At 47.9% G+C, this 16,101-nt stretch overlaps 1 protein-coding gene across 1 annotated transcript in view; it reads left to right on the top strand.

Annotated features, from left to right (window-relative positions):
* The first annotated feature begins 2,993 nt into the window (after positions 1 to 2,993).
* DCC (DCC netrin 1 receptor) overlaps positions 2,994 to 16,101 on the top strand; it is a 606,685-nt gene continuing 593,577 nt past the window's right edge. Inside the window, exon 1 of the mRNA XM_061450469.1 lies at positions 2,994 to 3,479. Within this exon, the coding sequence (XP_061306453.1) occupies positions 3,389 to 3,479 (91 nt within the window). The 5' untranslated portion in view covers positions 2,994 to 3,388. The remainder of the gene's footprint in view (positions 3,480 to 16,101) is intronic.

The following is a 16,101-nucleotide window of genomic DNA, read 5'->3' as shown; positions in this document are numbered from 1 at the left end:
AGTAAGCTGTGCAAGGTTGGGGTTCCTCACCTGCTGGCAACGCTGCTGGCTGCTGTGGAGACCTCAGTTTGACCTGAGGCATGACATGCTCTAATTAAGACAAAGCAACGATTGCAGGCTGAGCATATTGGTTTGATGGTTATTTTATTCCTGCATAAAGCCATGCCAAATTGGAAAGTCAGGGTTGCAGAAGAAAAGCATCCAAGCTGCAGACGTGTGCCTGGGATTTGAATCCTGTTTCCACTGAGGTGCACTTTATGTAAGCGCTGGAGCTGCTGATGCTCACTTGTCCCAAATTCACTCAAAAGAAGACAAGGCCAGTTCCACCACCATGCAGGAGAAGCCCCCCTAACCTTGTCCCTGCATGGTGAGTACCCTCTATCCTACTTTCATCCTCAAGCTCATTCAACGATGCTGCAGCCCTCTCCCATTCCTTACAGCCAGTGACGGCGGCTGCAATGGGGGCTTGGTACCCAACTTCAAGCACTCATCACTGCAACAGGTTATCATGCAACATCCTAAGAGCTCCTTAACTGCAATTTACCCTCTTAGATCCAGCTCACTCCCTGCCTGATTACAAATGGAAACGCTCAAAATTTTCTTCTTAACATTTCAACCAAAACAATGTGTTTTTTTTTTTTGGCTTCCATTATGTGTATTTTGGGCTGTGTTTGGGTTCTGGTTCAGTCATCCATAAGGTTTGTTACAGCCCTTTTAGCTACTTGGGACACTGATCCTGAGCCTGGATATTTCTTGCTTTGGAAGTGCTGATCCTCAGCTGGGGGATCTTCCCAGTGCTCTGCTGATCTCAGGGCTAACTTGTCTGGTGCAAGCCTTCATTCTCTTGATTTGGTTTTCCAATTCTCTCCCCTTTAGATAATGTTTTTTTTTCCTTGAGCACAGAGTTAGATGTTTGGGAGACTCCGTCTTCCTCTTACAAGTCAAATCTCAGTCCTAGGAGAACTGTCTGTGTGGGTTTCTTTACCCTTTTCATTTGCGTAGCCCTGTGGAACAGCTGTAAAAACCCAGCTGTGGTGGCTTGAGGTGTTTGGAGGAAACTGGGAACATCCCATGGAAGAGACGAAGGAGATGGGTTGGGTGCTGGGAAGAGAAGAGGCGCTGCAGCAGTGCGGAGTGGGGATGTTAAAGGAGAAGAAGAGAAGACAGGCTGAGAGAGCTGGGCTGGGGCAGCCTGGAGAAGAGAAGGCTCCTGAAGGGGAGACCTGAGAGCAGCTCCAGTGCCTGAAGGGGCTGCAGGAAAGCTGGAGAGGGGCTTGGGACAAGGGATGTAGGGACAGGCCAAGGGGAATGGCTTTAACCTGCCAGAGGGGAGACTGAGATGAGCTCTTAGGCAGAAGCTCTTCCCTGTGAGGGTGCTGAGGTGCTGGCACAGGGTGCCCAGAGAAGCTGTGGCTGCCCCATCCCTGGCAGTGCTCAAGGCCAGGTTGGACACAGTGGCTTGGAGCAAGCTGCTCTAGTGGAAGGGGTCCCTGCCCGTGGCAGGGGTTGGAGCTGGATGAGTTTAAGGTCCCTTCCGAGGTTCTGCGACGCCACGAAGGCAGCAGAACGGCCGGGCCCTCACCGCGGAGCTGAGTGGAGCTGGGGAGCGCCGCCGCCGAGCCCCTGCAGCCGGGTCCCGTTAGCGCGGCACTTCCTCCAGCGGCCCCCAGAGGGCGCCCCCGCTCCCCGGTGGCTCTGCGGTGGCTCCGGAGAGAGCAGCCCAACCTGGCCCCGCTCCCCCATCACTGCCCCGCTCCCCCCTCACTGCCCCGCTCCCCCATCACTGCCCCGCTCCCCCATCACTGCCCGGCTCCCCCATCACTGCTCGGCTCCCCCATCACTGCCCCGCTCCCCCATCACTGCCCGGCTCCCCCATCACTGCCCCGCTCCCCCATCACTGCCCCGCTCCCCCCTCACTGCCCCGCTCCCCCATCACTGCCCCGCTCCCCCATCACTGCCCGGCTCCCCCATCACTGCCCCGCTCCCCCATCACTGCCCGGCTCCCCCCTCACTGCCCCGCTCCCCCCTCACTGCCCCGCTCCCCCATCACTGCCCCGCTCCCCCCTCACTGCCCCGCTCCCCCATCACTGCCCGGCTCCCCCATCACTGCCCCGCTCCCCCATCACTGCCCGGCTCCCCCATCACTGCCCCGCTCCCCCATCACTGCCCCGCTCCCCCATCACTGCCCCGCTCCCCCATCACTGCCCGGCTCCCCCATCACTGCCCCGCTCCCCCATCACTGCCCGGCTCCCCCCTCACTGCCCCGCTCCCCCCTCACTGCCCCGCTCCCCCATCACTGCCCCGCTCCCCCATCACTGCCCCGCTCCCCCATCACTGCCCGGCTCCCCCATCACTGCCCGGCTGCCTCTCCCTGCTCCCCCCCGTGCCCTGTTCTCCCCAGTGACCCACTCCTCTTCACTGCCCGGTTCCCCCCAGTGCCAGGTTCCCTTTCCCCAGTGCCCGGTTCCCCCTCATTGCCAGGTTCCCCCCCTCACTGCCCGGCTCCCCCTTATTGCCCGGCCCCTCCTCACGGCCCGGGTACCCTCCAGTACCCGGCTCCCCCCTCTCTGCCCTGGTCCCCCCTCAGTGCCCAGTCCCACCTGCGATGCCCGGCTCCCCTCCCACTGCCCGGTTCCCCCCTCAGGACCCGGTGCCCGGCTCCCCCTCACTGTCCCCCTCTTAGTGCCTTGCCCCCCCTCAGTATCCGGCCGCACCCCAGTGCCTCCCCCCCCCCCCCGCAGTGCTCCAGCTTCACTGCCCGGCCCCCCCTCACTGCTCCCCCGTCACGGCCCGGCCCCGCCTGGCCCCCGCCCCACGGCCGCCGAGGTTGAACGTCCCGGCTCTGTGGCTGCGGGCGGCAGCTCCCGGACCCCGTGAGGAGGACGCCGCAGCTCTCCCTGCCCTGCTCTTCCCTTCGCTTCCCTTCGCTCCTCGGGCCGGGAGCAGAGCCGCCCGCTGCGCCCTGCCCGAGCATCGGCGCTTTTACCCTCCACATCCCCTCGTCTTTATTATTCTGTCATTCTTTGTACTTGGCGCCGCGCTGGACATGGAGCCGCCGCTGCTCCTGTGACGGGTTTTTGGTCAGGATTCTCCTGTGTGTGTTGTGGGTTGCGTTTTTTCCCTTCCAGCGGTGGGAGGACCCTTCCCCTTCTCCTTGAGTTACTTCCCTGCGCGCTCGGCATCCTCGGAGCCTCTTGGTGCTGAACGCAACTTTTCCTCCTCCCTCCGCACCCGCTCCCCCTCCGCTGTCAGCGGGTACCGGCGAGGGAGGCGAGCTCCGGCGAGGAGGAGGAGGAGGAGAAGAGGAGGAGGAGGCAGGAGGGGCTGTGTGTGCATGTGTGTCTGCTGCCGGAGACCGGGACCCGGCGCTGGAGGTGTCCGCTGAAATATGGAGCATAGTCTTGGATGTGTTTGGGTACCAAAGCTGGTTTTTCTCCTCTTGGTGTTCTCGCTGGCGAGCCTGCATCCTCGAGTCGACGGTAAGTCATCTCTGCCGCGTTTCCCTCCTCTTTCCAGGGCGAGGGTGTTTTTTTCTCCGCAACCTGCCCGTTCCTCTTGTGCTAAAGCACTTTCTCACCCTCTGCAAGTGCGATTTCGTTTTTTTTTCGGGGGGTTTTGTTGTTGTTGCTGCTGCTCCGTTTTTGTTGTGAGCTTTTGCATCACCTCCCACAGATGGGAAGGGGAACCGGGGTTAGAAGCGCTTTGCGCAGCCTTGGAGAGAAAAGGCAGCACTGGAAAGAAGGAAATCCATGGAAAATAAATGAGAAATGTGGCAGGAGGTAACATAATAGGTGTGTAAGTCTGTGTGCCGTGGTGGTGATAAGGTTAGTTCCCATTCTATTTTGCACCTGATCCGTCTCGCAACTGGATGTATTCGCCTGTAGCTTTTTGGGTCTGTGTGCTGAAAGCAAGGGAAGGGGCTGCCTTTACTGAGGAAAGGAATAAGAGCAGTGGATGAGTTAGCAAGGCAGAGATCGCAGTTACCCGCAAAGCATCTTCCAACTCTATCAGGCTGCGATTCTTTGGGGCTGCACCTCTCTTGCCGCACTTGGCAGGCACATTTTCCAATTAAAAATGGCAAAGCTGGTTGTGTGTGGAACTGGAGTAGGGGAGGAACTGACAGAGCGATGCTCCGGGGCTACTTGTACGGGAGATACAGAAGGGCTCGGCGGTGCACAGATCTCTCATTGAGAAAGAAGGAAAAGGGGAATGGGAGAATGAGCCAAGAAGTGTTAGGAACTAAGAAAGTGCAGCTTTGATTTGCAGGAGGCTCTGGGTGTGTGAGTGCATGGTGGAGGGAGATGCGTGAGAGGAAATACCAGTGCTCATTTAATTCTCTCCTAAAGAAACCAAGGAACACTTTGGTAGGAGAAGCCTTGGGAAGGGGGGAGACTGGAAAACGCACATGTCTGTGCACACTGCTCTCGCAGCAGCGACAGAGGAACAATGGGAACCAACTCCCCACACCACGCACACCAGCACTAGAGCAGATTTTTTGTGAAGGGGGAAAGTGCTGCATGAGAAGTGTTTTGCTAAAAGATCCTCGGTGAAGCTCAGGTTATCAGCTGTATGCAAATGGCAATTGCCCATGGAGGTGGTGCTTCCTTTACACAACTTGGGGGGGGGGGGGGGGAAGGGGGTATCTTTTGATTGTCCTGGTTTTGGACAGTTAGCAAGTAAACTGGAAGATGCTTCTCCAGCAAACCTCGAATGAGGGTTATTTTGAGTGCGTGTGTCCTCAGCATTGTCCTCTGCAGTTACTTGTGTGGAAGGTGGGACCTGGGCAGTGGGAGCAGCATGATGAATAGGTGTCTCTCTTGCCTTTGCAGCTTAAAGGCTGGGAGATGGGAGACATGGCAGTGATCCTCCTTCATGACAGATGATTGACTTGCAGGATCCTTTGCTGCCAAAGGAGGGATATAGGCAGAGGCTCTGTGTGAAGGTGCCCAGGGAGCTAAGGAGGCCGTGTGCTGTGTCAGGGGCCAGACGCGCGGCTAAACCATTGCTCCAGCAGCATGGTGTGGATGTTGTTTGGTCCATGGGTGAAACAGCCACATATTTTCCAGCTACACATATTGGTTGTGTGTTTCACACGCCACCTATGATACACAGGTGTTCATCGCACTGGTTTTGAAGGTGGCATCTCTTGTGCTGTGCTTCGCAGGCTGCAGGTGGGCAAAGTTTTCTCAGCACCGCAGCCCCAGGGGCTGTCACGAGTTTGTGCTTTCCCAAGCATCCCTGTCACTGTCCTAACTCAGCCAACGGAATTGAGTAAAGCAGACTTTTGGGGCAAGGCTGTGCCCTCTGCTTGCTCATTGTGGTGTTTCCAGTGCCATGCAGGTGTGGGCAGGAGGTTCGGGCAGCACTGTGCTGGCACGGTCCCGTCGCAGCAGGGCATGGGCAGGCAGCAAGCCTTTCTAACAAAGGGCTCCTGGAGATGCTGCACAATGGGGCCAGCGCCGCTCCTGCTCCCTGTCCAAATCCCGGAGTCACTGTGGGCACGCTGGGGTGTGCTCAAAACTTTGGTACCAAAGGGTAGTGGTGCATCCCTGTGCAGGCAGGGGCACGCTGCTTCTGGCTGGGTACGAGTCCTGTTTCTGTTGTTTGCCATTGTGTGTGAGGGGCAAAGTGTTTTGGGAGGGATGAGACAAAAAGTAGAGCACACTGTTGGACTTGTCCTCGTTAAAAACATGTATACATGTATATGTGGACGAAGAACAGCAGCATTTGCCATTTTGGAAAGAGACCATGGAAAACATGTTTCTGATCAAGGCAGATGTAAATGATGTTGGGTTTGATTATTATAGTGTTGTATGGTTTGTTCTGTGTATGTCTTAAAGTAACCACAAAATATCTTTTTTTTTTTTTTTTTAATTTTAACCTGTAGGTGGTGATTTAACTCAATCTTCAAAGTTTTGTTGGGTTTTTGTTTTTTTTTTTTTCCTGAATGGTTTCTGTGTTTGGTCTCTTTGACTCCCACTAGCTCCCAGTGAGAAATTCAGTGTTGGTGCAGCACGTCAGAGCCCGGTGATGGCTGGGTACGATGGCAATCACTTCTCTGAGTGGTGCAGTATAAATCACCAGTGACCTGTCACAGCATCCATTTCCCATGCGCTGCAGTTGCCCTCTGTGTTGTGAGGCCCATGAGCCACCACACGTGTTAACAGGAGTGGGAGAACCGCCGTGTGTTCATGAGTATTTTTAAAAATGGAAATGAGCTCAGTTGAGGATGAGCCATTTACATTTAAGTAGTCGTCGTCTTTGTATAGTTTGATGAATGTTTTTATATTCAGCTGCTGTTGTTTTATGTCTTTTTGTCCTCACTCCCCCCTTCTCCATATCCATATGGATACAGGACCAGTGCTGCCTTTAAATACGCAGTCAGGAATGTTTGTTTACAATGAGATTATGCCAAGTGCAATCATCTCCAGATTTCACACTTGGTTCATTTATCCTTCACTGCTACTCCCTTGTCCTTCCTAGTACAAAACTTAGCGTGAAAGATCTGTTCCAGAGCACAAGGCGTGGCAGCACCATCAAGATATTCTCCCTGCATTTCTGTGTCTGAGCCCTTGTTTGGTTGCCTGTTTTACTCTGGGACAGCAAGGTCTTTGGGGCAGGACTGTGAGGGCTTTGCTGTGCAGATTCACAGCAGGATCATGATATGCAGCGAGGGCTTCCAGGATCAAAATGATTAATAAGTAGAAGGAAGCCTGTGAGTCTTCTCCTTCAGGGTGCAGATTGCAGTCCAGGTGAGTTCTTCACATCATCTGGCTGAGCTTAAGCTCAGAACTAGTGCACTGACCTTGCTCTTTGCACTTCCCTGGAGCAGCCTGGGTGGAGTAATGGAGGAACAAGCCCTGTCTTCTCCCAACCCACCCAAGCTTTCCCTGCACTGCCAAGGAAGCAGAGAACCTCGCTTTGCATCCCCATCCTGTCTCACATTTAGACTGGTGAAGGACTGGTGCTGGGTGTCGGCTGGTATTTCCCAGTAGCCTGTGGTTTAACACCATCCTGCAATAACCTATGCTCTGCCTCAGCTCACTTCCTGAAGCATGTATTGCATATGATGGCTAGGTTGGCCTCTTCTAACAGGAGACAGCTGTCAATCCAGTGAGATGATAGCTAGAATAACTCTTCCAGTTTCAGTCAAAGTCATTCACCAGATGACCAGCACATGGATTTTCCACCAAATGTCCTTTAGAGGGCTCAGACTGATTTATCAAATGGTTTTTAATGAGATGAAATAATGCCACAAAATCATCTGTTTCCTATGAGCCTGCTTCCCTGGCATACCCAGCTGCAAGGACTGAAACTGCAATGGGCTTCCACCTCCATTCTTGATGGGAAGGGTTATTGCAGAGACTTTAGCAAATGTGCTAATGTGAGTAAGCTGTGAAATAAATTTGCCCTTTTCTGGTATTTAAACATCCTATCGCACTGAAGCTCACTGGTTCTCCTCCATGCCAGCCTAAGACAAGGCTTGGCTGTGCCACTCTGCAGGTGTAGGGACATGGATCCAAAGAATACAGCAGGAGCCAACAGGTATGTTCTTGCCTCATGTTTGCTGTTGCTAATCCCTCGATGGATGTGATCTACATGAATTAGTTGCTTCGTGTATTGAATGAGGTGGTTGCGAATGAAGCTAACACTCAAAGAGGGAACACGTTTCCACATGCCTAATTTTCCCTGCTGCTGAAACGCAGCTCCGTGAGTCAATGGAACAAGTCTCTTTGTTGTAATACAAATAGATGGAAATTTCTTAAAATGTTGGCCTTGCCTGAATAAAAAGTATACTGACAAATTCCACTGAGGCTTTCATGACTAATTAACTAAAGGCAAAAAAAAAAAAATCACTCGCTGTGTTAAAATTATCCTTTCTCTAAGAAATTGACCTAAATTCTTCTTTCCATTGGAATCCAAAGTAAACACACTGGCCCTGTCTTCATTTCCTTTGCACCCCTCTCACCATGCCCTCGGCTGGATGGAGATGCTCCTGCCCTGAAGTGAAAGTATCAGCATCACTCAAGTCCTCTGGAAGCCATCCACCATCTACCAGCTGCTCTTGGCTCTTTCCCAAGTCTGTCACCACCCTCACTTTGAATTTGCTGAAGTGAATTCCTTCCTCCATGCTATCCTGAGCATTCATCGGCCAAAAAACTAGGTACCGCAGTGTTCTTCATCTGAACTGTGTGATTGTGCAGCAGGCAGGGCTGAGCTCAGGTGGTTTGCAGGAACTGGCTTCACTACCAGCGTTAATGTCATTGTTTGCCCAACTCCCTGGTGCATGTTCCTGGTGCTCGTTTTACAGAATTCCTTCTCATGTTTGCTGTGGGGATGGCTTAAAAATTGTTACTGGTTCAGGTCCTTGGGAAATTAAATATACTTCATATGCCCGTTACCTTTCTCTTCCCCATTTCCTTCTATAAACTTCCAACCTGTTTGACCACTTCTGCTGTTGAAAAGTACCCATGCTCTCCTCAGCAAGATAAAGGATGTTTGATGCTTTGGAGTCTTTATTTAATATGGGTATAGAGCCTTGGGAAGTTGATATTTGCTCCGTTGAGTCTTCTGACCAGGTGAATGAGATTTTGAGCAACCTGGTCTAGGGGAAGGTGTCCCTGCCTGTGGCAAGGGGCTGGAAATGGATGAGCTTTCAGGTCCCTTCCAACACAAACCATTCCATGATTCTGTGGTTCTGCACATCTGCCTATACAGAAAGCTATCCAACTATGGAAAACGATGACTGAAAGTGAAGTGCATCTCTTGATTTCTGACAGTAAATTCACTGGTAAAATGGAGTATATTATTCCTGAAAGATAACATATCAGATAATTGTAAACCTAGCAAAATTGTTTCTTTCTAACAACATTTCTCAATTTCAGGTTTGATGTGAAGGGCTACAGCTAAATTGGGCTAATGACAAACAAGAACATCTCGCTTAAGTGTCTGGAGATGTCTGCACTATAAAGGAAACTGAATTCTCAGAGAGGCATGATAAATGCACAGTTAAATGTCTCAATTTCTGTCTCAGTTGATGGCAGTCATTTGTCGATCGTAATGCCAATATCTGCTATAATTTTATAAGTGCTCTGAAGTATTCAAAATACATTCATAACTACTCTAAATTGCTGCCCAAAGTTTCAGCACACTATTGGTTGTCAAACAGAGAAGTTGGAAGAATAGTATCTACTTGGAAATCGCACTACTGCCTGAACACGAGGTATCTTCTCACCCTGCAAATCAGAGTTTAAAATTGTGAGACTACTGAAGTTTTGATGGTTTTGTTTTCCTTTAATGGTGCTTTATGAGCAGATTTACTGTATTGGTCATGTGCACTCAGTCCATGGTCACACTTTCCTTGGATGGAGGGCTCACAAGGTGCCTCCTCTCCCAGCTGGGAAGCAGCAGGTAAACAACCCTCAGCTTCGTCATTTCCAAAGCTTTGATACCAATTTCCACCCATTTTGGGAAACAACATCCTTACCAGTGGAGCAGTTTGACTCATTGAAACAATATTCACCATTGTTCCCTTCTGGGGTCTTACAGCAAGAACAAGAAGCAACAAAAGTAGATAAAGTGTAAAATAAAGATGCTGGAAATCACACAGAAAGGCTCCTGTTCTGTGCACAGAGCTTCCTGGACAGTGCAACAACCTCAACGCAACCACCAGTGCAGGTGTTTATGGAAACGTTTACTTTAGTTGGAGAAGGTGGGTGTGTTGGATGCTTACTGTGACACTGCGTTAGGAATCACAGAATCATCCAAATCACAGAGCTGGTGCTTGCTTGATGTGAATGTGCCATGGAATGAGGGATGTACCATGGGAGGTGAGGCTGCTCGTTGGGGAGTGGATGGAGAGCTTGATAAATTGCAGGGTTATAGCTCTTTTGAGAGGCTCTGTAGATTAGCTGAACTAAGGTCAGCTCTTCAATCACCAGAAGAGCTCTGCAATGAACGACAGTCTCTTAGTTCATATTTTTATCATTTATATAATAATAATAGTTTCCCAACCTGGCGTTCGTGTGCTGTATACCCTGTCAGTCAATGGGGTCTTCAGGTATTATGCTGACAGATACTATGTTGTGTTTGTCCTGCACAGGTGAGGAGCTAAATTTCTGTATTTCCGATTTGTCATCGCTTTGTGCTGTCCTTTTTTTAACTCAGCATCATGGCTCTGTTCTTGTCTCCTGTTTCTCAAGTTTCTATTTACTCACACTGCATATCTTCTGCCATCTCCCCAGCTGCCCAGTGTCACATCTGTGCAACAACTGGAAGTACAGACTGTTGTAGTGGAAACAGCAGCAAGGTTACTCTTGGGTGTGGGTAGTTTCTACAGTGAAAGACAGTAGAGAGATTATCAAGGTCTTCAGGGAGACCTTAGAGCAGCCTTCAAAAACTAAAGGGGGCTGACAAGAAACCCGGAGAGGGGCTTTGAACAAGGGCCTGTAGGGACAGGCCAAGGGGAATGGCTTTAACCTGCCAGACGGGAGACTGAGATGAGCTCTTAGGCAGAAGCTCTTCCCTGTGAGGGTGCTGAGGCGCTGGCACACGGTGCCCAGAGAAGCTGTGGCTGCCCCATCTCTGGCAGTGTTCAAGGCCAGGTTGGACCCAGGGGCTTGGAGCAAGCTGCTCTACTGGAAGGTGTCCTGCCCGTGGCAGTAGTTTGGAACAGGGTGAGCTTTAGCATCCCTTCCAACGCAAACCAGTCTATGATTCTGTGGTTCTGTTATTATAGCATTACAAATTAGTTCCCTGCTTGCTTTTGAGTACGCTGGGTAAACAAAGATTTTAATAAAAAATAGTGGAATGAAGTTTGTATCGTCTGCCAGGCTGGTCACAGATTTGAGTCTCAAGGCAAAGCAATTAAGGACAAGTCCTCGCTTGAGCCCTGTATGAGATACACTTATGCATGTGCTTGAGATCTTGTGACCAGGATGGGAACAGATAATATTTTCACTAAAAGAGGAATCATTTGTTCATTTAGTGTATTCTGTGTATGGACAATCCATATAACTTCAGTCATTTCTCATGCAGTGCTATGATTCTAAAGTGATGCTTGACATATGCTCCTGCCTATGGTGTGATCTGCAGCTAAACTGGTGGGCACTTCTGTCTGGCTGTTGAACTCTGAGAGTGGTAATTAGACAAAACATTAGACAGCTCTGGGCAAGATCAATTGATATAATTGTTTGAAGCGTTTCTTTCTATAGGCAGGACTTCCCAAAGCATTGCAATTAAAAGCTGAAGGTTGCTTCCCTAGGAGTGCAGTTGATGTAGGACAAGGAGTGGTCTATCTTGGGGCTGGCATCAGGTGCCTGGTTTCATCTTTAGCCCACAGCTAAATCATCCTTCCCCTTGTCTCTCTGACACTCTTTCCCTCTCTAGCCAAAGACTAAAAAGCATTTTAAAAGCACTCTTTTGAGTTTTTCTCTGTTATTTTTTATTCCTCTTGGAAGTATAATGGGAAGAAGAAAGACATTTTAAAAGGCTCTGATGGGCCTTCGTCCATATTCCCCTTTTTTTTTTCTTCCCTGCCTTCTGAAGCACAGAGGAAGGAGAGCAAAAAAGACCTTAAAACTTTTCCTCTGATCTTCCATGGTGCTGAAGACACACAATGAACTGTGGTTGTGGTGGGACCTGAAAGCACCAGCCTCTTTTCTGCTGAAGCAGCAGTGTGTTTTCTCCCTGGGATTGAGGCTTTGATTGACATTGTTGTGGTGACAGGCACTCATGTCCAATGCCAGGGAAGGACCTCTGCAAGTTCTCTGTAGGACTGTAATTAGTAATCGCAGTTTTGCCTCAGTCACAGTTTGTGCTCACCTACCTCCAGAATCACAGAATCCCAGACTGGTTTGGGTTGGAAGGGACCTTAAAGCTCATCCAGTTCTAACCCACTGCCACTGGTCTCATCTCAATCTCTTCCCTGGCAAGTTAAAGCTATTCCCCCTTGTCCTGTCCCTACAGGTCCAAAGCCCTCTTCAGCTTCATATGGTTGCAGTTATGTGGAGTTTTCCCCAAATTCATCAAATTAGTCAACATTCATTCTCATTTTCCAAATGTCATAGTGATTGCACTTCTCTTATCCGATGTGAAAATCCTTTTTCCTGGTTTGTTCTTCATTTATTGTATTGTAGATGCTGCTGAACACGCTGTTGGAGTGACTGGTAATCCTTATGTCTTATACGTTGCATATAAATATGGCAAAAAGGCCCATGATCCCTCATTCTGCTTTGGAAGGAAGCTTCCTAGATTTTTTTTTACTTAGAAGGTTGAAGATGTTTAGATGAATAATTGAAGAGGAGTCTGCCATACATATGAAAGTAGTTAACAGTCTTAGATTTAGACTTTGCCATTAGAAAGGATATTGGGATTTTTAGGTATTTATTTATGGGGCCTCCAGACCTGCTTATTTTCCCTGTACAGGATGAATACTGTTTCCTCTTGCGTGAGAAACAGTGTGAAGCAAGTTAAAAAATTAACTGAATCTGACTGCTCTTGTTTTACTGTTCATGATTAGGAGGATGCAAAATGAGATGTTTTTATACTGCTGAATGGTGTCAGAAATTTTGTGTGTCTGTGACAGAGATACCAATAGGCGCTGGTAGGTCCCATGGTCAAAGTGTCGGTAGGGCATTCAGTCAACGAGCAGCGCAAGGATGCTCAGAAAAAGGCATCAGTGCTCAAGATTTGAAAGTGCTGTAGGACTGAGGGTTTTGTACGTTTAGTGCATTTGCAAAAAAGCATATGGTTTTGTGTTTTTACATGTATGATGTTAATTGGTTTTGACATTAAAAGTAAGGGGGTACTCTGTGGAAATTAAAACTACGTGCTTTGAAATAGCAGGTGTGTGTTGTAAGAAATATATTCAGGTCTGGCAGAGGCTGTTACACAGGGCAGTTTGCTCTGATCTCCCTCTCACATAAGCATTATTCTTTTTTTTTGTTTTGTTTTTATTAAGGTGAAATAAAGGTCTTCTGGGTGAAAGATTCAGGAGAAAACTGGGTAAACAGCTCTATTTCCATACTGCCCACAGAATTCTCTGAGCCCACAGTAATGGGCATAAATCAGATTATTTTTATTTTTTTTTAGTCCATCAAATGTCAATGATCTAAACAATTAAAGAAAGAGAAAGGTTGTTTTGGTACATAAGGCCAGGTTTTCAACCTGAATAAATCTTCACTGAATTCCATGGAGACATCTTCACATCAACAAAGTCCTCTTAACACAATTTCTGGTTGATCATTTGCATTCCTTGTGAGCTTGCATAGGTGCTGGTTCTTTGCAACCAAATAGCTTTGCTCTAGCAGGTGTATTGATATTAAAAGGGTTGTTAACACCTCTCCAGAGGGGGATATTCCATTACCAGTAACTCTATCAAGCTCTTCCATCTGTGTAGGGAATTTGTCAGAAGCTGGTGTTAATGTTATTAAAAGTATTAGTTATCTCTTTTTTTTATGTCTAATTGAATTGCATCATTACTATAACTCCATTACAATAAATGAAAAATGATATCACCACAAGGACAGCGACCTCTTGAGGTTGGGAGTAATGCTCTATGCTCAACCATCCAGGCACAACTGGGACAGTGTCATGACTCTCTTAATAAGCAAATTTTCCCATCCTGATGGAGGGGAGGTTTGGTACTTAAATGGATGCTCTGGCTTGGAGCCACCCAAATCCATCAGCACTGTCGCTTCATTGCAGATAGTTTTTTGGGAATCAAATATGAATCATAGAATTATAGAATAGTTAGGGTTGGAAAGGACCTTAAGATCATCTAGTTCCAACACCCCTGCCATGGAAAGAGACACCTCACACTAAACCATGAAATAACTTTGATCTCAAACACGCAAATAAATAATACTCTGGCTTTTTATTTCCTCCTTCCCCTGATTCTCCTTACATAAGATTAATCTGCCTTTACTGCAAATTCTTTGTGGAGTGAAGCCATTGATGAAGAAACAATGATGATGAATACTCCATCCCTGGCAGTGTTCAAGGCCAGGTTGGACAGGGCCTTTGGTGACATGATGTAGTGTGAGCTGTCCCTGCCCCTGTAAGATCTTAAGGTTCTTTCCAATCCAAACCGTTCTGTGGTTCTATGATTAATCACAGGGGACATCCCTGTGTGTGTCATGCCCAGGCTCACATTGCTCCTGCTTGTCATAGTTTTTCATAGGAACACCTCCCAGCAATGACAATTGCATCTGTCAATAACTACAAAACTTAGCTAGCTTTCCAGAAGACACCCTAATGCATGAGATGTGGGAGAACAAGCTCAAATCCAGAGAGAAACCAGAGCAGAGCCCAAAGTGGGTGTATCAGGTTTTTTTCTAAGTTGGAGATACTGGCCATAGAAGTGAAACATTGCTCCTTGGGGAAGCGGAAAGAAAGGCATAGACACCTGGTTGGTTGTTTAATTTGCTGCCCACCAGTGATGGCCACCAGCTACTACTGGTGGCAATGAGACCTCTGGCTGCAGCTGAAGTGCAGAAGAAAGATATTACAGTGACAATACAGGACAAACAAGATTATTCATCACACACAAGACTCTGAGAGCTGTAGTGTCAGGAGTATGTTATAGCAGATCCCTGGGCTATATTATACCATTAATTTTTTTAAAAGCAATATTCTTGACAGGTTTTAATGGGAAAGTCCACTTACAAATCAATGGTGTGATTCAGTCCTGTATTTATTAACACATTCCTCAGATTGCAGATGAGTGAAACTACCTGAGTACAATTCAAATGGCCCTTAAATGTGGAGTGTGATAGTATTTGAGTGTCCAATAATTTATATTGCCAGACTCTGTCTTGGTAAATGAGATCTGTCTCTGTGCATTAATATTCCAAATACCTGATAGCAATAACTATTTCATTAGTTCTGATTGTACTTGACATCTACATTGCCAGGAGTTTCCCTGAATCACCCTTTGCTCGTCTCCATGCTTTGCCACTAAACGCCCTGTTCCCATCTGGTAGGTAAATGGGTTGTGTCAGAAATAAGTAAACCTTTATACAAGGTCAGTTTGGGTCATTGCATGACTAAAAAACAACAAAAAATGCAGCCAGACACTTCTGGAGCTGGGGTTAACTTTCCTAGTTTTCTCAGTCTGATAAATGGATGCTGATGCAGAGGTTTCCATCCCAAGAGCTTCTCCTTGACAGAGCTGTAGAGCTAAAGGTCCCAGGGTCCTTCCCATGAGGAAACCTGAGGATGAGGCCAGTCCACTCAGGTATAATTCTTTCTGTAATTTTCTACTAGGTTTTCAATCATCCCCGTTCTAAAATCTCATTTTACCAAATTACTCTGTGATGCTGCCACAGCCTTATAAGTGTCCTGTTGCTGCTTGTCCATGAAATTAAATGAGGGTGGGGAGGTGCTAATCACAGTTAAGGCTAAACAACTGCAAACGCCTACGAAGGATGGTAAAATGCTTTGAGATTCCTGTAGTAAAAGGGTACGACACAATTGTAAAGTATGACTGTCATAAAACGCTGATCTTCTTAGCTCTAGTAAGCTCCAAATGAGGCTAGAGTTAGACTGACAATAAATTACATTTTAAAAGGTAATTCAGTGAATGTATGATGAAAATTTGTCCTCTTAGTATGTGATCTGTCAGCAACTTATCTGAATTTGGTTTTCATTTTTTGCAGGGCATTTCTTGATGGCATATACATTATTCTTTAATATAAAGAAGAAAACAGCTAATGATTTCCAAAATTCATCTTAGTTTGGCTCCTGGGAGGTAGATGGTCTTTTAAAATTATAATCTGTAAACATATTCCCCAAAATCTTTTGCAGCTGCCTCCTGAAACTCTGACAAAAAAAACCAAACACATTCCTTCTTTGCGGTCCTTAGTCTGAAAATGTGAAGTGTTGTTAATTGCTGAAGGCCTTCCCTTAGCCCTCTGTTACTGTAAAAGACATTCATGTAATTGGGTTGCTCAGCCTGGAGAAGAAAAGACTCTGGGGAGACATTTAGGGCAGCTCCCAGTGCATAAAGGAGCTACAGGAAAGCTGGAGAGGGGCTTGGGACAAGGGCCTGTAGGGACAGGCCAAGGGGAATGGCTTTAACCTGCCAGAGGGCAGACTGAG

The sequence above is a fragment of the Pezoporus flaviventris genome, unplaced genomic scaffold, assembly GCF_033815535.1.
Source record: "Pezoporus flaviventris isolate CSIRO_AGI_PZ_B2104156 unplaced genomic scaffold, CSIRO_AGI_Pfla_v1 ptg000010l, whole genome shotgun sequence".
Lineage (NCBI taxonomy): Eukaryota > Metazoa > Chordata > Aves > Psittaciformes > Psittacidae > Pezoporus > Pezoporus flaviventris.
This window is presented reverse-complemented; position numbering and strand designations above follow the sequence as displayed.